This window comes from Penicillium hordei (genome assembly GCF_028827395.1).
Source record: "Penicillium hordei strain IBT 12815 chromosome Unknown utg000001l_segment0_segment0, whole genome shotgun sequence".
Taxonomy (NCBI): Eukaryota; Fungi; Ascomycota; class Eurotiomycetes; order Eurotiales; family Aspergillaceae; genus Penicillium; species Penicillium hordei.
The window spans coordinates 6,347,478-6,372,454 of record NW_026623142.1 but is presented as its reverse complement, the minus strand read 5'-3'; the positions used below and the strand labels follow the sequence as shown (position 1 = coordinate 6,372,454).

General features: G+C 51.2%; 7 protein-coding genes across 7 annotated transcripts; 3 read left to right on the top strand and 4 right to left on the bottom strand.

Annotated features, from left to right (window-relative positions):
- Positions 1 to 159: 159 nt before the first annotated feature.
- N7537_002434 (uncharacterized protein) lies at positions 160 to 7,902 on the top strand (the record flags this gene model as incomplete). Its single annotated transcript, XM_056893492.1, has 3 exons — positions 160 to 2,154; positions 2,211 to 2,817; positions 2,870 to 7,902. The coding sequence occupies 3 exons, from the start codon at positions 160 to 162 to the stop codon at positions 7,900 to 7,902; spliced, it is 7,635 nt and encodes a 2,544-aa protein (XP_056758487.1).
- A 555-nt stretch (positions 7,903 to 8,457) lies between these two features.
- Positions 8,458 to 10,074, bottom strand: N7537_002433 (Zn(2+) transporter ZRT3; the record flags this gene model as incomplete). Its single annotated transcript, XM_056893491.1, has 3 exons — positions 8,458 to 9,792; positions 9,845 to 9,975; positions 10,023 to 10,074. 3 exons carry the CDS (start codon positions 10,072 to 10,074, stop codon positions 8,458 to 8,460), a joined length of 1,518 nt encoding a protein of 505 aa, XP_056758486.1.
- A 677-nt stretch (positions 10,075 to 10,751) lies between these two features.
- On the top strand, positions 10,752 to 11,732 carry N7537_002432 (DNA/RNA non-specific endonuclease; the record flags this gene model as incomplete). The annotated part of the gene is made up of 1 exon (XM_056893490.1): positions 10,752 to 11,732. The coding sequence occupies one exon, from the start codon at positions 10,752 to 10,754 to the stop codon at positions 11,730 to 11,732; it is 981 nt and encodes a 326-aa protein (XP_056758485.1).
- A 211-nt stretch (positions 11,733 to 11,943) lies between these two features.
- N7537_002431 (putative RING finger domain protein) lies at positions 11,944 to 13,219 on the bottom strand (the record flags this gene model as incomplete). The annotated part of the gene is made up of 3 exons (XM_056893489.1): positions 11,944 to 12,263; positions 12,319 to 12,574; positions 12,662 to 13,219. 3 exons carry the CDS (start codon positions 13,217 to 13,219, stop codon positions 11,944 to 11,946), a joined length of 1,134 nt encoding a protein of 377 aa, XP_056758484.1.
- Positions 13,220 to 13,932: 713 nt separating this feature from the next.
- N7537_002430 (Arf family guanine nucleotide exchange factor SYT1) lies at positions 13,933 to 18,192 on the bottom strand (the record flags this gene model as incomplete). The annotated part of the gene is made up of 2 exons (XM_056893488.1): positions 13,933 to 17,753; positions 17,823 to 18,192. 2 exons carry the CDS (start codon positions 18,190 to 18,192, stop codon positions 13,933 to 13,935), a joined length of 4,191 nt encoding a protein of 1,396 aa, XP_056758483.1.
- A 785-nt stretch (positions 18,193 to 18,977) lies between these two features.
- On the top strand, positions 18,978 to 20,583 carry N7537_002429 (M14 family metallopeptidase; the record flags this gene model as incomplete). Its single annotated transcript, XM_056893487.1, has 2 exons — positions 18,978 to 19,349; positions 19,402 to 20,583. 2 exons carry the CDS (start codon positions 18,978 to 18,980, stop codon positions 20,581 to 20,583), a joined length of 1,554 nt encoding a protein of 517 aa, XP_056758482.1.
- Positions 20,584 to 21,201: 618 nt separating this feature from the next.
- On the bottom strand, positions 21,202 to 23,133 carry N7537_002428 (dicarboxylic amino acid permease agtA; the record flags this gene model as incomplete). Its single annotated transcript, XM_056893486.1, has 5 exons — positions 21,202 to 22,531; positions 22,581 to 22,741; positions 22,794 to 22,800; positions 22,868 to 22,925; positions 22,974 to 23,133. 5 exons carry the CDS (start codon positions 23,131 to 23,133, stop codon positions 21,202 to 21,204), a joined length of 1,716 nt encoding a protein of 571 aa, XP_056758481.1.
- Between the last annotated feature and the right edge of the window lie 1,844 nt (positions 23,134 to 24,977).

Below are 24,977 nucleotides of genomic sequence, written 5' to 3'. Positions count from 1 at the left end.
CTGAATCGGTTTCCTTTTTTGTATTCCATCTTCTACTTTTGAAAGCTGAACACACACGACTGAATGACATTCTTTGATTAATTTTTTATCTGTACGATCCACCTACTGTTAATACATCTATTGTTAATATTTTCACCTGCCAATTTACCACCCATCAACATGTTCGCCAAGGCCAAGGGGATCCTCGAGAAGAGCTCATCCATCCGCGATGAGGTCAGCCATGGCAATTACAACGGCGCAAAAGACATCGTGACTAAAGGCCAAAACACCCAACAATCGACCGGCCAGGGAGGCAAGGCCAATGAGGCCCTCGATAAAGGCTCATCCGCCCGTGATGAAGTCAGCAAACAGGGAGACAAGGCCAATGAGATCCCCGATAAAGGCTCATCCGCCCGCGATGAAGTCAGCAAAGGCAATTTCAATGGCGCAAAAGAAGTTGGCACCCAAGGTCAACCCACTAAAGCATCGACTGGCCAAGGAGTTGCCGGAGGAGTTGCCGGAGGAGCTGCCGGAGGATTTGGCGGCGGAGCATCGAGCAGTATTGCTGGAATGAACAAAGAAGACCTCAACAAGGAGAATGTTCAGCAGACTGGAAAGAAAACCAGCAGAGGCATTGGCCAAGACAACATCGGCAACCCTACTAGCGAAACGAAGGTGGAGCAACGAGGGATGGCCAGCGAGCAGCCAGAAGCCAGCCAGAAACAGCAATACAGCACTAAAGCAAACCAAGACACGGACTTTAAACAGTATGACCGCAAAGGCAGCGTGTTAGCTGGAGAGCTTGAACCCAATTACGATATCCGCAAGGGCCCCATCACTATGCCGGGCACTTTCCAAGAAAAGAACTACCACAATTCGACCGGCCAAGAAACTCTTGTTCAGAGAGGGACCAGCAGCAAAGGAATACCCAGCCAAGGAACCAACAATGCTCCTCAGGTTGCCTTCGCGGGGGGAGGAAGCGGCAACACGGCCAGCTCAAACCAAGGAAAGACTGGAAAAGTCGCCACAGGAGGTGATTATAGCGAGGAAGCCCTTGAAAAAGAGATCCACGACCATGAGAACATCAGCCCGGAAGTCTCTAACGATGGGGCCACTGGCAAGAACCTCTCCCAGAAATCTGCCGATCAAGACGTTGGAAAATACCATATCGACAGAAAACAACTTGACAAGCAGGGCTCCCAGCCTTCCCAGAAAGCGGGGACAGGTGAAGCTGCTGCCGCCGCCGCTGCCGCCACTGGCTATGGTACGAGTAAAGGAGCCACCAACCAGACCTCTAACACCAGAAAACGGAGCAAGGCACATTCCGTCTCTGGGAACAACGCAGCCAAGGCCCATGATCTTACTTTCACAAGATCGAACGACCAGGTTGCTCCCACCGCAGGAGAACATGGCTATGGAAGTGGACAAGGATTGGCCGCCTCAAACCAGCCGAACAGGGGAGGTGTTACTTATGCTCGTGCGGTGTCCGATCGAGGCTTCAATCCTAAGACCCCGACAAACACGGAGTATTCTACCACCGGTGGATCCAACCAAACAAGTGGCCTGCGTTCTACCACCACTGGCCAGACAAATAGCGCCTTGTTCAATACCGGCGGCACTGGATCGAACCAGGCAGGCATCGCCGGCAAAGGTGTTCTGGGACTTCACCAAGACAATAGCTATGGACTATCCGGCAATGACAACAGCGGAGTCAGCCAAGGCATTGTTGGTGGAGCAGGAACTAGACAAGCTGGTGGCTATGGTACCTCTGACAGCTTCAACAATGGAACCACCAATGCTAGGTCCGGCACCAAGAGCAGCGCCGGAAATGAGGTGACCTCGAAGCGCCTTGTCAGACAGCTTAGCAGTGGATACAAGGTCACTGTCCTTCAGGAGAAGGTTCTGGCCGTGTCCCAAAAGTGCAAGGCTCAGCTGGGCCTGTCTTCCAGTCAGATCAGCAAGCGCAGCCCTAACGTTGATGCTTTCTTTGATGCTGTTGCAGCTGAACGTCTCCGCTGGATGCCTCATGATGGTAGCAGACTTGACTGCAGCCTCAGGTGGGCGTCTAGACTGGCGTATGCAGTCGACGCCCTTCAGGAGTCCGTTGGAGTCTTCGCGCCAGCTGCCAATGAGGCGGCAACGCTCATCTGGGGATTCTCTATCCTCCTTTTGGAGGTGAGTTAAGGTGGCTGGTGAGCCTTTTTGGATATGAATACTAACTAGTTGTATAGTCTGATATGGACAACACGGATGTCTTCGAGAGCGTCTTTGGCCGATATGGCCGGGTCGCCGTCGGTATTTACTTGCTTCTCCAGTATGAGACCGCGTACAAATCCTCTGCTGAACTCCAGCCATATGTTGCCGCTGTCTTCGCAGATTTGCTTGAGATGGTCAGCAGCACGGCCATCAGCTGTATCGAGGGATTCAAGAGCAAAGAGTCTGATCAAGTTATCGGACGCAATGTTGATGCCGCTTTTGTGACTTATGCCAAGCGCTTTTCTACCCACTGGAATTGTGTTGTCGATGCTCACACTGCGAAGCTTGTTCAGGACAGCGCCCTGATTTACTCCTCGCCTGAGCTGGGTAGTTTGCGTCAATTCCTGGGAGTGCAGGACCGCCCTCTCCAATTTATCCTCGACTCTCGCGCTCATTCGCTTGCTGAGGGATCGTTTGAGTGGTTCAACAACACGCTCTATGATTTCAGTCTCGCGAGCTCCCCTGTGATGCTGATTTCTGGTGGCCCTGGCTCGGGAAAGAGTGCACTGGCTCAATGGACAGTTGAAAGACTACAAGAGTCGTCTGAACACGATAACTGGAATGTTATCCCGTATACCATTCGTGAGTTTGCCTATTTTTATATTTTGTTGAATTGCGAGCTAACCCAGTAAAGGTGCTGATATTCCTGTCGCTACTTTGCCTCTCCGCATTTTGAAGGGCGTCCTTCACCAGATGTTGGACCACTCTGTCAGTGACAAGCAGACCCAGGAGGCTATCCTGGTTGAAGTCGCCAGAGCTGCCCAAGGAGCGATCGACGGCGCTGGGGACGACGCAGTTGAAGCAAGCCTTTGGAGAGGTATTCGTGCTGGCCTTGCTACTAACATCCAGTACATGTTTGTGGTTGACGGCATCGACCAGATCAGGGGCGGCCATACCAATGCCATTGCCTGTCTTGATCGCTTCTGTGAGATTCTCTCCGAGCAGAATGTTGGATCTAAGATGATCGCTTTCACCCGTCCCCTGAGCCTGAAGACCAACTCCAAAGGCGTTCAGCAGTTTACCCTACAGACCACCCAGACCAAGACCGACCTTGGGGCGTATGTCAACAAGATGCTTGCATCTACCGCCAACTTTGACACCCACAAGGGCAACCAGCTTCAAGCCGCTGTGTCTGCCATTGTGGCCCGCTCTCAGGGCTCTTTCAGTTGGGCTGAAATGGCAGTTGCATATGCTAAACAGCAGAAGACTTTGAGTCAGGCTGTTGCGTCCGTTCAGGCTTTGCCTCAGTCAATGCCAGAACTTATTGACTTCCACTCCAATACCCTCGATTTCAGCCAGCAGGGTACTTTCGAAATTGTTTCCTGGCTCGCAGCAGCGGAGAGACCACTGCTGGTCGAGGAGATTGAACATTTGCTGAATGTGGACCCCAAGGGCCCCAGCTACTCATCTAATAAGCCGAGTAGTAGCTACGACGCCTTGAATGCCCTGAGCCCGCTGTTAATGACCCGTGATGGCGTGGTCTCCTTCGCTCATACCTGCATTCGCGACCACATCATCAAACAGGCCAAATCATCCGGTGGACAGTCTCAGCTCAGTCTCAAGGATGCACACTACGACTTGCTCACCAGGTGTCTTTCCTGCGTGCAATTAAGTGTGCGTGAGGAGGTTGATGTTTCGATGGACAAGCTTGGTATCGAGGAGCGCAACCACCTGTTCGACAAGTATGTCGTCTTGGAGTACACCGCACGCTACTGGTTGTCGCACCTCCTCTCTTCGCCCCTGGTCACTGATGAAGAAGAGTTCCAATTCAATTCAAGCTTCGAGAAGCTCATGCCTGCCACCGTTCTCTTCGCGCGGCTCGAATTGACTTGCCGCGAGTCCCAGTTCACTCGGTCTAGTGTCGTGGAGCTCTATAGACTTGCGAGTGACATTCGCCGATTGGTCCTCGGCGAGAAGTCTATGGCTCTGTTAGAAAGCTTGGTCCTCAGCGCACGCGTGTCCAAGTTGGCTCATGCCGGCCACGCCGATGAGACGTGCCACGAAGCGTGGAAGCTCAGCCAGGAGCTTCTCGGCCAGTCGCACCCGATTACCCTGACATGCTCCGAGATGATGATAGAGTCATTCTCCGACCGAGGCAAGATCACCTCTCAGCAGGAAGACATCATGAAGTACTTGATCTTGACCGACTCCGAGATCACCGGAGTGGAATTCAACCAACGCCTCAAGTACCTTGGAATGATCGTCAGCATGTACAAGTCTCGCAACGACAATCAATCCGCGTTGTTTATCTCGAAGCACTTCTACCAGCAGATTCTTCAGAAATACGGTACCAATTCGCGCCAGTCATCCGAGACTGCCGACTTCTTGACCACTCACTTCTCCACAACTGGAAGCGACGAGATGAGCCGCGATATTGCCAGAACTAAGTATGACAATATGGTGCGCACCATGGAGGTCACCGACGAGCGCCGAATCTCCTACACTCTGTACATGGCTAAGATGTACGAGGACCAGGGTGATTCGGCTCATGCCCAGGCCGTCCTGTCAAGCCTGTGGGCTGGTCTTAACTCGCGCGATATTGACTCGGTTGATATGATGGACAAGAAGTCCAATGTCGCCCTTGTGTACTACCAGTTCCTCCGCCGCCAGGACCGAAATGATGAATCTGAAGTCATCATCCGTGAACTGGTTGCAGATCTCGAGGTTACTGGTATTCACTCTGAGGAGATGATGCAGCGCGTGTACCTTCTCCGCGCCGAGACTCGCGAGATGCTTATGTACAATCTCGATCGCTCCTTGTCAATCCTCATGTGGCGCTACTACAAGGAGACTCACCAAGAGTACTCGGAGGAGTCAACCGCTCTGGCACTCTCAATTGCCCAGAGCATGGCTAATGCAGTCTCTATTCAGGACGCATCCTCTCTCTCTTCTCGGGACCGCAAGCTGCTGATTGAGCTGCTGGACGTTATCGCGGCCAGTCCTGATAACATGACTGTCACCACCCTGATCTTGTGCCACAACCTTGCTAGTATTTATGTGCGTGAGGGAGAGTGGATCCAAGCCAGTGAATGCTCGATGGCGGTTCTGCAGCATATCTGGCCCACTGTCGAACAGGCCAAATCTCACCAGAAGTTCTCGCACGAGCTGGCACCTCCCGCGGCAGACCTGGCTTTGGTGTTGGCTTACTGCCACTTCCGCAGGCTGCATCTGGAACAGGCTACAACTGTTTATGAGAACGCCTTTGGTTCTTTGATCGCCTCTGACAAAGCCCCTGTGCCGTCGGTGATGGCCGTTGCCAAGGCCGTCGTCGAGTTCCACGAGACGACCTACCAGTTCACTAAGGCACTGGATTTGCTCCATACCATGAGCAACTTCTTGACTGCCCGTCTCGGAGAGACCCACGAGCACACCATCGAGAACATGTATCTTGAGGCTGCTTTGGCAACTCGCCTGGAGATGAACGCTGAGGCCAAGAGCATCTACCAGCGCATCTTCAATGCTACTTCCCGCACGAACGCAATCACCCCAGAGGGCATGGACGCTGCAATCGCTCTCATCAAGCTCTACGAGAAGGAGAGACAGTGGGATTCTGCTTTGAATGTTTACCGGTATCTCTGGCCGACCCTGGTTGTTGAAGATAACAAGGTGGAGGCCTATGATCATGAGCTGGTGGACAAGATGCTGGAGAAGACTTACCTGGGCTACATGTCAATTTTGACTACCCACAAGAGCTCCGACTTCTCCGAGCGGTACCGGGTTGCCTCTGAGTATGTCATGACCTGTCGCCACGTGCACGGTGCAACAAGCGAGAAGACACTCAATGCTACCTTGCTCTTTGCCGAGCTGTGTGAGTCCAACGATGCACACGTTGACCAGGCTATCTCACTGTACAAGTTACCTCTGGAAACCAGGGAATGGGTGGCTCCTTCTCAGTCATCGAAGGGCCTCGACCAGATGACTACACCACTGCCTATCACTCTCAAGCACAAGTTGGCACAGCTGTTCGTGCGCAAGCATGATTCAACTGTTGAAGCCCGTTCTCTCTATACCGAAGAGTTCCAGCTGGCCAAGAAGAACCAGGGCTACTTCTCCACCACAACTCTCTCGTGGCTCCGTGAACTTGCCCTCGCCCATTCACGACAGGGAACTTCTTCTTCTGTTCAGCAGGGCAACGCCATTCTCCATGCCTACTCTACCGATGTGCTGCATGCTGACAGTGACAATGACACAATGGCCGACTGGGCCCGTCGGATCGCAAGTATCTACCTTGAGTGCGGTTTCATCGAAGGCGGAAACAACCTCCTTGATGAACTCCGCCAACGCGTGGTGTACAGTTCCGAAGCTTCCCCCGCGAATCTTCGCGATCGTCACGACGCCGTGTTTGTCGCTGCCTTCGAGGAGGTCTTCGGTAGACGAGCCAGCTACGACCAGATCATGAACGAGATGAGTCGTGAGATGAGGAATTCTCGGGCCTTCTCCAAGAGCCTCTCTGGCCACGACTTCGTTCCCACTCTGATTGCTGGCCACCAGCTATACAATCTCCAGATTAATCAGAAGCGAGTTCGCCCTGCTAATGACACCAAGGACAAGCTATATGAGTACTTCTGCTCTAACCTGTCCGCTACTAAGGTCGCCGACAAGGAAGTTGTGCAGCAGTTCTACCAGATCTGTCTGCGTGAGGTTCACGGAGAAAACTACAACATCAAGATCCTCACAACGACCACCAATCTCGTCCGTGACTTGTGCAATTCCTCCCGCTTCCAGGAAGCCACCATCCTGACAGGCGTTTTGCACTCTTTCCTGCATCTGACCGACGGTCTGAACAACCAGGAGAGCATCAACACCGCCACCCAGATCTGCCTGTACCTGAGCGGCCACAAGGCAACCAAGTGCACTGACGAAAAGACCTACAAAGACATGTCAATCAAGTCCAAGCTTCTCCTGGAAGATATCATGGCAGCCTCGAAATCTATGGGTATCGAGATGGTCGACCTACCCTTCAACCATCTCAACGACGTCATCACCCTTCTGGGCCAGTACGAGATGTTCGACGAGCTCGAAGCCATCCTCACCCAACTCTGGACCTCCCGAATCGTCCAGCGCACCTGGACACCAGACGTAGTTGTCTGGATCGGCCGACGACTAGTAGAAACCCGCTTCTGCCGTGGCAACGTCGATTCCGCCATCCAGCTCTGCCGCGCCATCTGCTACAACCTGCGCCAGGTATGGGGCAGCTGTGACCCAGTCACATTGGACATGACGAAGCTTCTCTCGGGGCTGTTCACAGCCTCAGAGAACTACCAGTCCGCAGCGACTCTGCACGAGGGAATCCTGTACGACCTGCTCAATGACTCCGGAGCGCAGGGCCATGCCCGTGCGGCTGATACCGCGTCGCAGCATATGGAGTTGCTGCGTCGTTCCCAGGCTCGTCTGGGAGCAGGCCAGACTTCGAGTCGGGCTTCTGCGCATGCGGAGCTGTTCCAGTCGGTCGCGGATCGCTTTGGTGTGCAGTCTGAGCAGATTAAGAATGTTGGGGAGGCTAATGGTGGTGAGAAATTTGGTGTTTGGTCTAAGCCTAGACGGTTTAGTATCGATGTTGAGGATATGGAGGAGGAGAGTCAGAAGCACCGTAATCATCTACGTGAGATTAGTGGTGCTGGATTGGGTGGTGGTACTCAGAGACGTATCTCGGTACAGGCTCTCTGAGTATATACCGGAATTTGGAAGGTATATCTAATATTTGGATTTATTGAGTTTATGCTGGCGATTTCAGATGCTTTGAAATATTTACAGGACCAAATTGTATACCTTGTCCATACCAGTTTAATGTCACGATGTATTGGAAACTATGTGCAAATAGCCACCTGTACGGGGTCTATCCTGGACGACTAAGACTTCAATGATCCACAAGAACATTTACATGAGCTCATCACACAAGGAACTGAGCTACTTTATAGATTGGAGAAAAGTTATCATTATCTGCATAAGGAATGTACATAGAGTACCCAATAGTACTAGGCAATTGTGCTTCCACCACATCGGTGATTCGACGCCCGTAGCAGGTTTTGTTGATAAGAAATATATGTATCGTCGAAGTATGCACCTACCCTTGCCCGTTTGTGCAGGGCCACACCGTGGCCATGTTGAATGAATGTAGTGAAAAGCAAAAACCCAATATGTGCGCTTATGCATGCCAGCCGTGAGGATCACAAAAGATCAAACGCCAGGCGTATGAAAATGATCACCAGGACCGAACCCTGGTCAAGCGGTCAATGCAAAGCTGAGGCCCATCAAACCCATACCCGCAACAGCGAACCCGATTCCCATTCCGCGGTGATGGGTGAGAGCGAGTCCCTCGCTGAAAAGTTGCAATGCAACTGAAGTCATGACTCCGGCGGTGACGGCGAACATACCTCCATAGATACCCCACGAGGGACCTGTAGCATCGTCGCTACTGTGTTGCCCGGTGCTCCAAATCCAAAATGCAGCTATGCCAGCACCGGCTGGTTGACTAATGCCTCCCAGAAGACTGGACCAAAACATTGCCTTCCAGCGGGAACCGAGGGCTAGGTAGAGCGGAAGTGCCATGGCGAAGCCTTCCACGATGTTATGGATAAACAGAGCTAGGAATACTGTCATACCGAGGGTTGGGCTGGCGTGGTTGGTGGCGTAAGTAATGAACCCCTCGGGAAGCTTATGCAGAGCAATGGCGAGTGAGGTTTGGAGTCCAATGGAGAGGAATGCATTTTTAGGGACGTGATGGTGGTGGGGGTTGCCACCGGCAGATTTGAGATGCTCAGAATCAATTTCCTCGAGGTGACCATTATGCTCCGAATGCGGATGATGCTCCGAATGCGAATGGGATGAATGACTTGGATGTGGTTTTATGATCTGAGATGAAGCGGACGAAGAAGCACATGGTCGCATGTGGTGCTGTGCGGAGATGTGGTCAAAATATCCCCCTTCCTGTGCAGTAGGTGTATGTTCATCGCTAAGGTCAGTTTCAGCGTGCTGAATTTCCGGTTCTAGTGGCACGGATATGCTTTCACTATGCAACGGGGCTGGTCGCGCGGTTTCACTGTCATTGGATGGGTGAAGCACTTTGGTGCATTCTTGACCGCAGGTTTGAGAAATCCCAAAACAAGGCCCGTCTTTATCGCAGTTAGATTTTACGCCACCCATGAGCGACGTAATGTGACGCGCTAGCATTGCCCGCATGGTCTCACGACGTCTGGGTGCCGGCTCAGTATGTTGGCTTCGTTGTACCACCGCTGGCATTGACTTGAACGAAGATGGCTTATTAGGCCGCAATAGCGGTGTTCGTTCATCATGTTCGTTTGTATGATCGTGGACATGGTCCTCGTGTGCGGGCTGCTCGCCGTGCTCGGGATCAGGTTCCGACTCGCCATGGGTATGGGCACAATCGACGACATGAGATGGGATATATCGGTGTGCAAATCCGGATACTATTTGGATGCCTGCAACTCCAGTTATGAACAGACTGATCAAAATATATGCAGCTGCAGCGGGGGAGAAGCCGGCGCGGGTGAGGTATTGCTTTGAGGTGGGCAGCATGCTATAGAGGGAGGTGAAGAGCTGCTTTGAATTAGTATAATTCATTGATTCCAACTCTAGAATGATTGCTCACCATAACTCCAGCACTGAGACATAATGATGCCGACAGGAAGTTACCACTGTTGGCTATCTGGAAGCTCTTGCGGCGGGAAAGCACCCGCACCAACACATCGACGCAGATGATGGAAGAACCAAGGACGCATGCTGAATATAATTAGTTGAAGTTTTCGAAGATTCTAGGCAACACGCACCGACACCTGAGACGGCGCTCATCACCCACCCCCGGAGGTCGTTGGCAGACATAGCGTGGGGAGTTGAAGAAAACGGAAACGGTGATGTAACTGGCAATCAGCGGGTTGGCGGTCAACACTTTGCCTCTCTTTCCCTCTATACAAGAAATGACGATATGAAAATGTCCATGGATGGGAATTTATAAGTGAATCAACTGCATTGTCTGAGGATAGTGCATTCACCCCCAAGGTTCTCACTGCACTTTTGCACCTCGTGCCCCTCATGATTGGCATCTGGGATGTGGAATAGATGGTCTGGCATCGTGAACATCTAGTTGAGATCCCCTGAGACTATGGGATATAGAGAAAAGCTTCCAATCCCTGGAGGTTCAAAAATACTGTCTCATTGCAACCGATCGGGTGATACTGGACGCTTTCTCATATGAAGGGTGCACACATGCAAGGGGGGTTATGTATGCAACTGACAGTATCTGGTGACTTTGAATCATTTTAGACTCATTGGTCTCAAGAGATCACGAGAATCATGCTAATTAAGAGAATCAAGCGAGTATATAAACAAGACAGCCCTCATGCAGAACAACCTTGCAACAGCAATAGTTCGGCGGTTTGCATGTGATGTGATTGGCCCGTGACTCCCCATCGGTTTTTGTTGTCTCTTTGCATTTTGGTTCCTGGCTCTTTCGACTCAACCCTCAGCCCTACCTAGGTCAATCCAAGGGACACTTTGCCATGTCCAAAGCAACTCTGGCCGTCATCGCTGCCGCCAGCGCAGCCACCGGCGCTGGTGTCACCGCGTTGCTTTTCTCGGGCAAATCCTCCAAGCCCCAACAACAAGAAACCCTCACCCCGACACCAACAACCCCAGGCCCTAAGGTGCCCTCAACAATCCCAGCCCCAGCCCTAGCATCCAAGCTATCCACCGGTCCTGTTGACGCAGCCGGAATCCTCCAATATGGCTTCCCGGGTCCAATCGCCGACGAGCTCAACTCTCTCCCGCTGCACGGCGCCTACGACCGACGCACCCGCAACCCATCCTGGGTCGCCGAACACATCACCCCTGAATCCCTAGCCATTAACAACGCCGACCGAAAGAAGAGCACCTTCTACGAGGACACGACCATCCCGGCCATGTTCCGCGCCAAACTGTCCGACTATTTCCGCTCGGGCTATGACCGCGGGCACCAGGTGCCGGCCGCAGACGCGAAGTGGTCACAGGATGCGATGGACGGCACCTTCGCGCTGAGCAACATGTGTCCGCAGGTCGGCGAGGGCTTCAACCGTGACTACTGGGCGCACTTCGAGACTTTCTGTCGTGATCTCGCCAAGCGTTATCCCTCCGTTCGCATCGTTACGGGACCCCTGTACCTGCCTCACCGGGACCCCGATGGAAAGTGGCGCGTTAACTATGAGGTTATTGGCAACCCGCCTAACGTCGCTGTGCCAACTCACTTCTATAAGGTTATCTATGCTGAGGATGGTACTAACTCGCCTACCAGCAAGGTTGCCCTCGGTGCTTTTGTTCTGCCCAATGCTCGCATTGCGAATGACAAGCGTCTGACTGATTTCGAGGTTCCTCTTGAGGCTGTTGAGCGTGCTTCTGGCTTGGAGTTCGGCTCAAAGTTGGATCTTAGTCGTCGTCGTCGCTTGTGTCAGGAGGTGGCTTGCTCCATCACTGTGCGCGAGTTCAACAACGCCAAGAAGCGGTCTTGAACTTGAGACTGTGGATGGGAGAGGAGAGAGACTTAGGTTCGCCTATTGACTTCTCGCGTGACTTCACTGTATATCTAGAAACATTGTATTTGCATGGTTCGGGCGTTAATAACCGCTCCGGGCGGCAATACCAGGATATTTTTTTTATCGTACACATAATCGAAACCGGTGGTGTTTCATGTTTCTTTCTCGTTTGTTATTACACAGTTGCTCAGCACTGGAACGCAACTCCGGTCTTCTTCCCCATATTCCCACCTTTGCTAGCAAACCCAGTGCCCTCGGAGGAGATCTCCACCATACCAGGCTGAATAGCATCCTTATCCTTTTTCTTAGACTTCTTGCCATTGTCGTCTGGTTTTGACTTTGCCGTAAGATCTGTCTCACAGACGAAACAGAGAACCTGGCCATGGAGAGCAGCAGTCTTCTCCTGCTCCTCCTTCGACGCATGTGGATCGGGGACGTGATGTTCGTGGGGCGTCATGAATTTCGTTACGCATGGAGAGCAAATGACATGCCCGCAGGGCTTTGTGACTGTAAGCGATAATTAGCAAGATTACATGGCAGTACCGACTTCCATTCCACATACGCATCGCCTTGAGCCCATTACTCAAATTCTTCTTGCAACTCGGACACACTCGGGACACAGTCCCATCGGAAGCCTTTTCCTCCGTAAAATGAACCTCAACAAGCGACTTGAGCGAGTAGCTATGCCGACTCTCATCTGTCGAGCCAGGACAAATAGGCGTCAACTTGACGGTCTTGTTGGCGGCGATTTCATTCGCATCCGTGTTGGGCGTTAAACTCGGGACCCAGAAGGACGGGAGAGCAGATTTGCCATTAGACTAGAGCCAATTTGTTAGTTTAGCGCACACTCCAAATTGAAGACCGAAGCTCCAAGCTGGAGTCCAGCCCGAGGAACAACCACAAACCTTCTCGATCTTCAACTCTCTCCTCAACCTCTCCCTCTCCTCCCCAGCAACACGAGCCATCTCCTCCTCCCCGAGCTCAAAAACCCTCTTCCTCTTCCCATCAATTTCAACCTCCCTAGCCTTAAACTTCTCCACAGCCTCCTCCTCCTCCGCCTTCCGCTTTTTCCCATTCACCCCAGAAACACCACCCTTATTCTCCAACCCCATAGAAACAAGCTCGAAATCCTTAAGATCCCTCTCCTTCATCTCCGCCAGCGATCGCTCTTCATCCTCCGCAATGCGTTTCCGCGCCTCATCGCGCTCTTTCTCAAGCCGTTTGATCTCCTGTCGTTGAGAGAGGAGGTCACTGATTGCGCATTCGCGGCAGAAGAGGTCACCGTTGCTGGCGCATGCGACTACAGGCGCTCGCGCGGGTTGTAGACATAGACGGCAGGAGCCGAAGGTTAGGAAGCTGTCGCGGCCGATTGCGCTGCGTTTTGTGCCCCAGGTTGATCGTAGAAGACCGCGTTCGTAGGAGGTGAAGTGTGGGAGGGAGGTGTTGCGCTTTGAATGCGCCATATTGGGTGTGGTTAGGGTGGGAAGTGATGGGGAATGAAGGTGGCTTTTTGTAGTTTCTCAGATGTCGTAATGGGTTTTTGGTCGGGGGTTTGGCGACGCGGATGGATGGCGGGACTTGGGATTGGTGTGTTGGTTTACCGCTTCACTCACCGCTTTTATCAGCCCTATCGTCGGGTCTTCGAAGGGATTGTGGACAAGCATTGACTCCAATAAATAGTCTTTAGGTGTAGTTGTTTACCTCTATACTTGTAGACACCGTGAGAAGCAATAAAAGTATCAAATCAATCATTGTCAATCATAATTCGCTTTTGTCTATCAGTGATTCCACAGCCTCACACTCGAAAAGAAGCATGATCGAAATGAAATGGCCGAGGCATAAGATATCAAAGGTATCAAAGCACGCCCATGAATGCAGCCGGTCATACATATCTGATTCAACGATCTGAAAGTAAACGAATAGAGCCCCTAGACGCATAAACGCAGACACGGACGCAGACAGATGCTCAAAAACCCAGACCGAACCGAAAACCCGCCACGAAACCGAGATTCACCAGATGTTAATGCAAGGGCAGCAAGGAAATTTAACCAGGAAAAGACAAAGTGAAATGCATGAGTTTGAAGAAAAGGGGGTATAATAATCGTCAAGCAGAAGATCAAGATGAGAATGGTTAGGATGTACAGAAGAAAGTAAAGGAAAGAAAATGGGCATAGAATCAAGCGCCTACGGCCTGCTCGTGTAGGTTTTCGCTGGACGGCGTAGAAACGATTCGCTCGTTAATAGATGTAGAGGAGGGAGAGGGAGAGCCGTCGTGCCTTGGTGCGGAAAGATGACCGTATATTGTGGATGAAGGGGAGCGAGGAGTATGTTCGGTGCCTAGGGGATCTGCACCCAGAGTCGGGCGTGAGGTGATCACTGGAGAAGCCGGGCACCCGATGTCCTCTTCCAGTTGCTCTTCCTGCGCATCCTGGAACTCCGCCAGATCGTCGCTGGTGCGCACACTTAGGCCAGTGGTGGTGCTTGTTCTGCGCGCCGAGCGAGGACGTTCTGGGCTGCGGTCGGTCATAATCGACTCGCCGCTGTCCAATATAGCAGGATCCGACGCGCGTGGCTCTTCATGAGGAGTGGGCTTGCGGAGCTTGAGGCGCTCTTCCGGGGGCATGTTCTGCCATTCAGACCCGAATGTGACGACGGATGCTTTCTTGCCATGCACAGTGAAACTGGGGGCTTTGCGAGGAAGGACTTCTCCATCGCCAGAGAGCTGATCGTCCTCCTCTTGCCCAGTGCTAGACACTGAGCCCCGTTTCTTCTTCGAATGAGAGTGGTTTCTATGAGAATGCGAATCACGGAGGGTACGATGAAGGCTGCGACGGACGCGACTAGGTCTATCGCCCTTATCGTTTGCATTTGTTTCACCTTCGGTGTCTTTACCGGGGAGTGCGTCGGGGGCGATGCCTTCATCTTTGTATGTCGACGGGGACGCTGGCAGCTCCAGTAGACCAGCTTCCCTTAGAACGCGCTCCTCGCCATCATCGAAGCTCACAGGCGATGTCAGTTTTGATGTACGAGATGCTAGACTAGCCCCATCCCACCGGCTGGCATGGCTGAGGACCGAGGCTTCACGCTCGAGTCCGATGGTCGTAGGATCGGGAGAGTATGACTTGGCACGTTCGGGAATGGTCACAGCGGAGCGTCGACGACCGACACGAGCAATGTCAGCGGAAGTCACAGATCCTGGGATACTAGGACGACGCAGTTCATCGTTCGAAGGTTGAGCCAGCAATCCAGCCTCCGAGGGCCGCTCGAGTTGGGCCACATTAGGCTCAACGGTATCAGCGCTAGAGACGGTATGCACAATACTACCGGCTCCTTCCACGCTAGGCTCTGACGTCACGGAAGGTCCGGAAAGAGAGGCTAGACGTGTTCCGTCCGACTGGGATAGCGTCGGTTCAGCAACCGACCCGACCCTGCTTTCCACTGCCTCTTCATCCTCTCCGAGGTCTCGCAGGAGAACCTGGCGGTAACATTTGCTGCGCCAGATATCCTGTCTCACCCATTTGATCTTGGCAGATAGACGGCCTGCAGCCATGATGACGCTCTCGCGGGCCCGAGCGTGAAGAGGAGTGAGCACTTGCAAGTGTCGAGCATTTTGTAGAAGATCATCCAGTTGCTTTTGCGCCACGGCGAGCTTTTCATTTCGCTCTCGAATCCTGTGGCTCATCAATTGTCGCCGCGCGGCAACAAACTCGGCAACAATATCGGTATCGATGCTGGGAGAAGGGGGCTCTATGTCCGTCGACTGGTGAGATCTTTGTGAAGATATCGAGCCTAATCGCTGACTCTTGCGGTATCGTTGTCCCTCATAATTCGTGGCAATCATGCCCTTGGTGCGCACACCAGTGGTTCTGAAGGCTGCAGCATAGTTGAGGTGTGCAAGCCAGTCATTCATCTCAGACTCGGAGCTAGCAAGGAATGTCTCCTCCAACGCGTTGTGTCGAACAAAGATAAAGGCGTGCTTATGCTTTTTATAACTTGAGTCTAGGAGGGCAACTGTCTCACCAGTAGACACGATGTTGTCCGGCTTGAATTCAGCAAGGGGTGGATTGAAAACAAGAGTCCCCCGACGGCCATTCTTGACATATACCTCATGCTGTGCCATGAGTGAGCGCACCCAGTTCACATTGCGGAAGAAGTAGAGCTGAGAGAATGTGAGAATCGCACCCCATTCCTGCCAGGGCGACCTGGCCTTCTTCTTCTTCGGGTCTTTCCGCCAAAGGAAGCCAACCTTGGCAACTTTGATATCTACCAGGCCGGGATTCGAGGCTTGTGGACTATCCAGGCTAGCCGGCATGAATGCATCAGGACGAGAGCGCAGAGAGATGATTTGCAAGATTCCAGACTTGGTGAAGGCCTGGTGAAGAGCGTCCATATCTGGTGACCCAGCAGTCCCAAAATGATTGTATGTATCATCCAGATCCATGACATCCTTCAGGCTGGGGCGCAGGGATCCTAATTTGCCTTCCAGAATAAGGGAATAGGGATCGACAGGCTCCCGTGCAATCCGGGCCAAATTTTCGGAGCTACTGCTTTTGAATAGAGTGCGGCGTGGTTTCGCCAAGTGACGGTCTGGCAGATTGGCGTCTTCGACACGAATGAACGGAGTGTATAGGATGTTCTCATAGAAACACTCAAGAATGTCCTCCGAGATTCCCTCACTGCGACTTATCTTGACATAGTCCGCCTTCTGCATCTTCCGTTTGTTGTTCTTATTGAAGACGTCGGTATGAAGTATCAAAAGCGAAAATGCAATAAAGTATGCGTTATCCGGGGCCGTGAAGATGCCTGGGTTGCATTCGTGATAACGGTCAGCAAATGCTTGCACGAAACGATCAATCTGCTGTGTTTCTTTCGGTAGCTCGACTTCCATCAAAAGCTTGCGGATTGCCATGTCGAGTGGGTCCCCAAAGTATGAGAAGGTCCTCATGTATTTTCGTAGACAAATCTTGTAGAATTCCTCGTCTGATTGAGCGAGAGCACCTGCAATCATGCCACGGGGAAGAGATTCTTCCAAACGGGTCAGATATGAAGCGGGTGTGTCGTTTTCTTCCCGACTTGGGATTGCTGGTAGCTCTTGCTTTGAGACGGGGGTGGAGGTGCCACCTATCGTGGGCGAACCGTGACGTGGAGAAGGTGGGGATGAATTTTGCCGCAATCGCTGGGTGATATTGAACATATCACCGAAACTCTTGCGGCCACTGGCCGAAGTGGAGGTGCGCGCCGAAGATGCTAGATACGGGGGTATAGACAAGTCGTCTTGGTTCTCGGCCAGCGATCCCATGGTAGACGAACGTCCTCTGTTCTTGAATGAGGGATTTGATCGAACTGAGCGAGCGGAATTGGTCGAATCATTTCGAAATAGTGGTGGTACACTCGAGGCAGCGAGTCCCACGGTGGAACGAGATGGCGAGGGTAGTGGTGAAACTTGGTCATGACCGTCTGAGGCCTCGGATTTTGGAGTATCTACCGGGGGGGACTTCGGTCGATTATCCACACCTCCTGGCGGCTGCGAGACTTTGGGGGGTAAAGGAAAGAGAGGGCTCCGGGTTCGTTTCAAGCGTGGCATACGGAATCGTTTTGCGGTAGTGGCATTTTGACCATCACGAGGGGAAACGCTTCGGGTGATTGTCTGGTCACCATAGCTCTGGTCTGATCGAGAGGATTCGGAAAACCGGGGATCAATGACTGACGAGCGCTGAGAGTCGTTGGGGTGCGGGTTCCCGCTTCGAAGTGAGTTGGTTGACAAGCGTCCGGGTTCTTCGGTAATGCTCTGGGACATGGCAAGGGTTGAGTCGGTAATCTGGGAGTCGGTTGATCCTTGGCCCTTTCTACGAGGCTTCGCGGGTTGTTCCATTGATTTCCGAGACATTTCCTCTATCGACTGTTTTCGTGACGATGGCCGAAAGCTGAGCTTGGGTCTCTGTTTCACGGGTTGATCGAGCTCGTGACTGGTTGGGGCGGTAGTAATAATTTTGGGAGCTTAATCCGGCAGATACAGTTAACCAATCCATCCTAATAAACAATGGGGGTTGTCAGTGTTTCACTTACGAGGTAAGGAAGGGACCGGGGGAGTATCCTGGCCCGCCCTGACGTAGGACTTGGATAATTGGGGGTCAGATGCATGTCGTAGTCTCATGAAGCTGAATCGCTTGTGGCGTAAGCTGGGACGGTCGACCGAGGATGGTCCTGCGAAGTCCGGCTGAGCTCCCGCATGGTTTGACTCGTCGTCGTCTGGTGGCTGAAGCCCTGCATTTTCCTCTTCTGACAAGCCGGATGAGCGAGGAATTGACTCGGATAGTCTAGGTTCGGCGGGGGCGTAGGGACGAGGAAGGTGTTCACTGCGACGGGATTGGCCATGAGGCTCCATGGTGCTCTGCCTCTTGCCATCGGCCACGAGACGCAGTCCTTTCCAATGCATGGTGAAGGACAGAGCGTTAGGACAAACCCAAGCTAATGATCCATGGAATGTAACACGGTTAGATGTGAATTGAAATAGAAGAGGACATTGCCCAGGTGGATCGAGGCGCGGTGGGATCTGGAGGTCAGCCCTCGCAAAAAGGGGAACGCCGGAAAGGGAATCGTTCTAGATTTCTTGTTTCTGCCGCCGCGCGTATTTTTCTTTTTCTTTTTCTTTTTTATTATTTAGCACACCAAAATAGATAGAAATAAGAAAGATAGAAGAAATCGAAGAAATCGACAAAAGCTAGAGGGGCAAGGCAGACGAGTTGGAATCTAGGTCTGAGCGTCGGGTAATTGACCGGGTTTATGTATAGAGATTAAAAGGATATTGAATGTATATTAAAGAATTAAAGGTAGTTTCTATTTAAATTGTACAGATCAGATAGATTAATAGATCTTTAAATATAATCCAATCATTATATTCCTATACCGTTGGAGTATATCGAGTACATAAAGTACTGGCCACTGACGTAGAACAAAATAAAGACTGCATGTCATCTTCTTTTTATCCGGATATCGATGGATATAATTTCTTGCTTTAACATTCTACTCCAATTTATTAGCGTCACATCTAACTTAATACTGACTTTGATACATACTCGTAAATTATATCTGCCTTATCTCCCCCGAACGCTTTGTCCCCGCCCTTTTTTCTCTTCTCCGCATTCGCAGATATCCCTGTGGACCTCAGGTCTGGCTAGAGAACACCAACTCTCCCTTCAAAGCCGGTGATCGTGACTCGGCATGCGTCTTTTTTCTCCCATATTGGTCGCATCGACCTTGCTCCCTCTTATCTCCGCCGTCCCCGCTGGTTCAAGCATCACCCCGCCGCCACCTCTGCTGCCTTCCCACTTCACTCATTCTAACCCACGCCCATGGGCTCGACTCCGCGACTGGGTGATTGGCTCAATATGGGATGTTGATCACAACCGCTGCTCTTCAAAACATTCACCACCGTCAAATATTCATGATCGATATGGCAGTGATGTCGTCCTCCGCTTTCATTTGCGCCAGCCGGACGAGGGAGAAGCATTGGCTTCCGCCTCGCAGGTGCTGTTTTTGGACATTTGGGCCATAACCTCGAAGTTCGTAGATATTAGACTTGCAGATGAGATGGTGCGCTTTTCTTTTGAACGCTTTGCGATCATTTCACTAATCATATCGTTAGATCCCTTCCCTGTTGGATCTACTACCTTTAACACTCCGCACCTCCTACACTCCCCTCATCGACAACCTCGCCGATGAGATATACGCGTCTTACCCCTCCCGCCATCGCACCGACTCGGACTTCAGATCAGGGAATGCACCAGGTGAACCGAAGACGATATCGAACGGCGACCTATTCTTCCAAGAATACCAGCCACTCTCCGTCATCACACAATGGATGCGCTTGATGGCATCAATGTTCTCCTCGCACGTACAGATGACCAGTGTGGGAGTCAGCTACGAGGGTCGCGATATCCCCGCATTGCGACTCGGCGCGTCAGAACACACATCGGGCCGCCGCAAGACAATCGTCATCGTCGGCGGTACTCATGCCAGAGAATGGATCAGTACCTCTACGGTAACATATGTCGCATACAGTCTCATCACCCACTATGGCTATTCACCCGCAGTAACACGGTTGCTTCACGAGTACGACTGGGTCTTAATCCCAACCCTCAATCCCGACGGATACGTCTACTCATGGGAATCAGACCGTCTGTGGCGCAAGAACCGCCAGCCAACGGGTCTTCCACTGTGCCCGGGTGTTGATCTAGACCGCACGTGGGACTACGAATGGGACGGCGAGTCGACTCACTCGAACCCGTGTTCAGAGAACTACGCTGGCGCAGAGCCCTTCGAAGCAATTGAATCGCAGCGCCTGGCGCAATGGGCCCAAAACGAGACAGTGCATGGTCGTGCTGAGATCGTAGGCTTCATCGACTTGCACTCCTACTCCCAACAGATCCTATACCCTTACGCATACTCCTGCTCTTCTGTGCCTCCCACCCTCGAGAGTCTCGAGGAGCTAGCGTTGGGTCTAGCCAAGGCAATCCGTAAGACCTCCCATGAATCATATGACGTTACCTCGGCGTGCGAAGGGATTCTCACTAACGGGATTACCTCGGGCGGCAGCGCGTTGGATTGGTTCTACCATAAGCTGCACGTGAAGTTCTCGTACCAGATCAAACTCCGCGACCGCGGTAGTTACGGATTCCTTTTGCCCTCGGAGCACATTGTTCCTACGGGCAAGGAGATTGTTCATGCTCTGTTGACATTCGGCAAGTTTGTCTGGGGCGAGGAGGCATTGGACATCAGCTTCGAGGACTTGATGAGCGATCAGATACCTCTAGCCGAGAGTCTGTAAGCTTTGTCTTTTTTTGATGATTGCATGTTGAGTTTACGAGCGAATATCCTTTAATTATGGTACTTTTGGTGTTGCAGGGTCCTTGTACAGTATGGCTGTTTGAGCCTAAGTATGTAAAGAATGTAATTCAGAACGTCTTCTAGTGTACTTGTAGGCACTTTGTTTAAAGAGTAAGAGACTAGGTCTATTGTAAATCTCTCGGGGCGGGTACCGAGAAGACATATTATATATATCTGATCTTCAGGAAGCTGAAGTAGGGATCTCACGGGAGCTTTCAAAAATAAACAATTGTCCCTGTTACCGTCTTACCATCTTACCCCACAGAATAGGTATCAAACGTTAAACCGCTGTGGAATAACAGAATCCTGGTCCTTGGGACTCATTTTCTGCCTGGATGTCATAGCATACAATTTCCCTATATTGTACAACTGTCCAAACCTACATTCATGGGCTTTCTCTGTCAGAGCCAAGGGTACAATAATCATAAACCAAAAATCATTTCTCGTAATTGAAATATCTAAGGGCAAATGAAGATATTAACGGCCCGTCGATGTAGAGCACAACGGCCCGAACAGCGCTCAATTTCCACACCAACAAGATCGAGGTATAGAGCCCACATCAGAAAAGCCACGAGACGAATTTCTGGTAGAACCAGCCTGCATCGTTATTCTTCTCCGCCTCAGCCTCCTTTCTGGCGAGATACAACGCCTCCTCGCGATCAATCTCATCCTTTCCAGTGAAGAGATCAGCTGTCATGGGATCAACACCCTTGCAGCCGGTCGCGAACTTATACCCAAAGATCATGATGAGGTACAGAGGGATACCAAGGTAAGCGGTAATGAAGTTCTTGTAGTCAAAGTTTCCGTATGTTTTGGGGTTGTGGATGAAGACGTCGAAGTTCTTAGTGAAAGCGATGAGGATACAGAATGCCAAAGCGAAGTATGAGCCCGCGATACCGAGGGGAGCCTTGTAGGCCAGGCTTTCCTCGGGAATGCCCTGGGCTTTGCGCGCGCGCACGAAGTAGATGTGAGTGACCAAGATGGAGATCCAGGTGAGGAGACCGAAGATGGTAACAAGGTTCACGAAGTACTTGAACACGGTCTTGGAGTCACTACTAACGTTCATGTAGCCTAGCAAGGCAATCACGGCTGAGATAGCCAGTGCGGGGACGGGAACGCCGCGACGGTCGGTGCGGGCGAATATCTTGGGGGCTTTGCCTTCGCGGGCCAGGCCGTAGATTGTACGGGTGGCGATGTACAGATCGGAGTTTGCTGCTGAGAAGACGAAGAGCAGGATACAGGCGTTCAGGATGTGGGATAGGACTGGGATGGCGGCGAGCTCGACCGCGACGACGAATGGCGAGGCTGCGGCTGAGCCCTTCTTCGAGTTATCGTCCGAAAGAGCGAAGAGAAGACTTGGGGAATTGTATGGAACAAGTGTGCCAACTAGAAGCACACTCGTGACGTAGAAGACCAGGATTCGGTAGAAGGTCAATTTGATGGCGCGGGGGATCGTCTTGCGAGGGTTTTGTGCCTCGCCGACTGTCACTCCGACCAGCTCAGTGCCCAGGTAGGCGAAGGTAGCGGACACCATTGTGGACCAGAAAGCCAAGAATCGACCGGGTGCTCCCTCCATCTTGTAATGGTTGAAAGCACCTGGGCTCTTCCAGTAGCGGAAACCCTTACGGTCATGGTCTGGTCCACCACCAAGCATGAGAATGAAGGATAGGAGGATGATGCCGAGGATGACAACGACTTTGAAGGAGGACAGCCAGAATTCGAATTCACCAAAGAACTTCACACCGAAGTAATTGATGGCGACGACAAGTACGAGGAAGATGGTAATCCATACTCCAGCGTTTACCTTCTCTGGGGGTACCCAATATGATATGACCAGTGCACCAGCAGTCATTTGATTCGGTGATAGAATGATATATTTGAACCAGTATCTGGATTCGTGTGAGCGAGATCATGTCGAGGGGGATGGATAGTACGTACGTCCAACCGAGTGTAAAGCCGAGTGCAGGGTCAACAAATCGGACGGCGTAACCAGTGAAACCAGAGGGCAATGGCAACCAAGCCGCCATCTCTCCAAGAGCACACATAACTAGGAAAACGATGAAACCAACCCAAGCATAAGAAATGAGAATGGCACCAGGCTATTCAAATTAGTAACGATATTCAGGTTTTAAATTCGGTGCAAATACTCACGCCAGCCCTAAATGAAAATTTGTTAGCCTTGAATCTTTCGATAAAAATGTCTAGAGCAACTAAAGATCACTCACTTTGCAAGAGCTTCTCCCGTTCCAATAATCAAACCAGTACCAATAGCACCACCGATGGCTGTGCACTGTCAGCACGTGCTTGTTTCTAACCAACAACTTCACCTACCAATCATAGTAATATGTCTCGCCTTGAGCGCACGCTGCAGCTCAACATGGTTGGGGTCATTCAGCCCACTCTGAGCCCCTTGTTCAATCTTGCCATCCTCACTGAACTCCCTTGTGACAGCGTGGTCCGGGTATTCCTCGGTCTTGGTAAACTTCTCCATTGTGTGTTCGACGCGCAGAGGTTTGCGCTGACGAGGAAAAAAGCCCAGTGAAGAGATAAAAGTAATCCCAGATGTAAGACCAGGAAAATGGGGGGCGAGGAGGGATTAAATGGGAAGCCAAGAGCGGAAAATACACAGCCCTGGAGAGAGATAAGCAGCAGGGAAAACAAGATGACTGGAGGCTTGAGGGAAATACAATCAAAATAAGATACGTGACCTTGGGAAGACCTCGGGACTAGCTTAGCCAAGGCTTTTTTTTTATGGGGTAAAATAATTTAAAACACCTCAGACCACACATACATAGTTCACCTAGCTTAGAGATCTTCCTGAAAGGGGTTGGCTGTTTGGGGTTTTCGGGGAGTACTGGTACAACAAGGCCGTATTCATGAAATAGGGCTGTGTTTCTGAATTTCAATGAGGCTCTAGATCTCTCGAATACAGGGATGTACACTGTATACAGATGTACTCTCCCCTGTATCAGATACGTCTAATTATCAAAGCTTGAAATGTAACAGATACTACTCCAAGGGAACATAGAGTAAAGCGGAGACATTGGCGCCAAGATCGGACACTATGGGCCTCTGCGGGGAGCGCTTTTCATCGGCATTCGCCGGAGAATTTTAGGTTGCCCCATTCCCCCAGATTTTCGTTGATATGAAGCTTTTTAGTCATGCACATTTGATATGGATGTTGGAATTACAATGTTTACTTGTTTTACAGAGCTGATGTCGATCCAAAAAGACACAAAAAGCAAACAAAACCACATATCTTTGACTCAGCCACCCGACTGATAGCCCCATTCGCAATAAAAGCCCTTATCAAGCCCAACCCTAAACGGTATGTGTAGCCATCCATTGCCAAGACGGAATTTCACCTTGGCCCGTGAACACTAAACTCAACTCGGGAGAGATGCACGTTTTTGAGGCTGGGCATCTGTGCCAAGACCATTCGCGTATGGTGCAGCCAATCCTTATCTCTCTTGGCGGGTGCCCGGATGCTCAGCATGGCCTGTTCGTATCAAGTTTAATCTATAGAGGAAATTTTGGCTAGCAGGGGTTGACGCGGAATATTTTTCTGGAAGGTTGTTGGGTTGTGGCGAGGACTTGGTAGGGTTACCCCGGTGGCTTTGGTCAAAGGCTGCACAACATAAGGTAAATACGAGGCGTCAGGCCGCGGATTTTCCTCGATCTCTACCTCGTCCTCCGTGCCTACAAAGTATATTCCATAAATACCCCATAATTTTGCCGAAGATGTTGATCCTTTTGGCTTCTTCGATTTTTAAACTCTGCATGTGTCGACAAATTGTCACAGTGCTTATCTTGCGCTTGTTCCTAGGGGGGTTAAGATCTCTCGTTGGTCGCATGATCTGTTCCTACATTGTAGTAGTTCAGTTCTTCCATTTCCTCTAGAACAACTATCATTACTCACAATAATATAACATTGTGCCTTTATGATCTTACCTACTAGATTGTAGATCCTAACATAGTGGACTCCACATAAAGACCTACAGTCGTTCTCGAAATCGGCTTGACCAATGCACTGTGAGTAACTCTTTCCTAGTCCCACCACTCAGGCTTTAACCCAGATCATTTATTGAGTAACCTTTGTATATTATAGTATCAAGTCATCGATATACAAGTCTAGTTATAGGAGAGCCACTACTGCCTTATCTCCATAGATCTACCTAGGGTTCTAGCCCCGTCTCCAAGACAACGCTGCTTCAGGCATTTTACATGGACAATCAGACCTAGTGTCCGTCAAGAAGAGTAACATTTTTCCCACCAAAGCGCACATACTAGCTGGCTAATATGAACTAAGGCATGACTATTCGCCTTGAGGGTAGG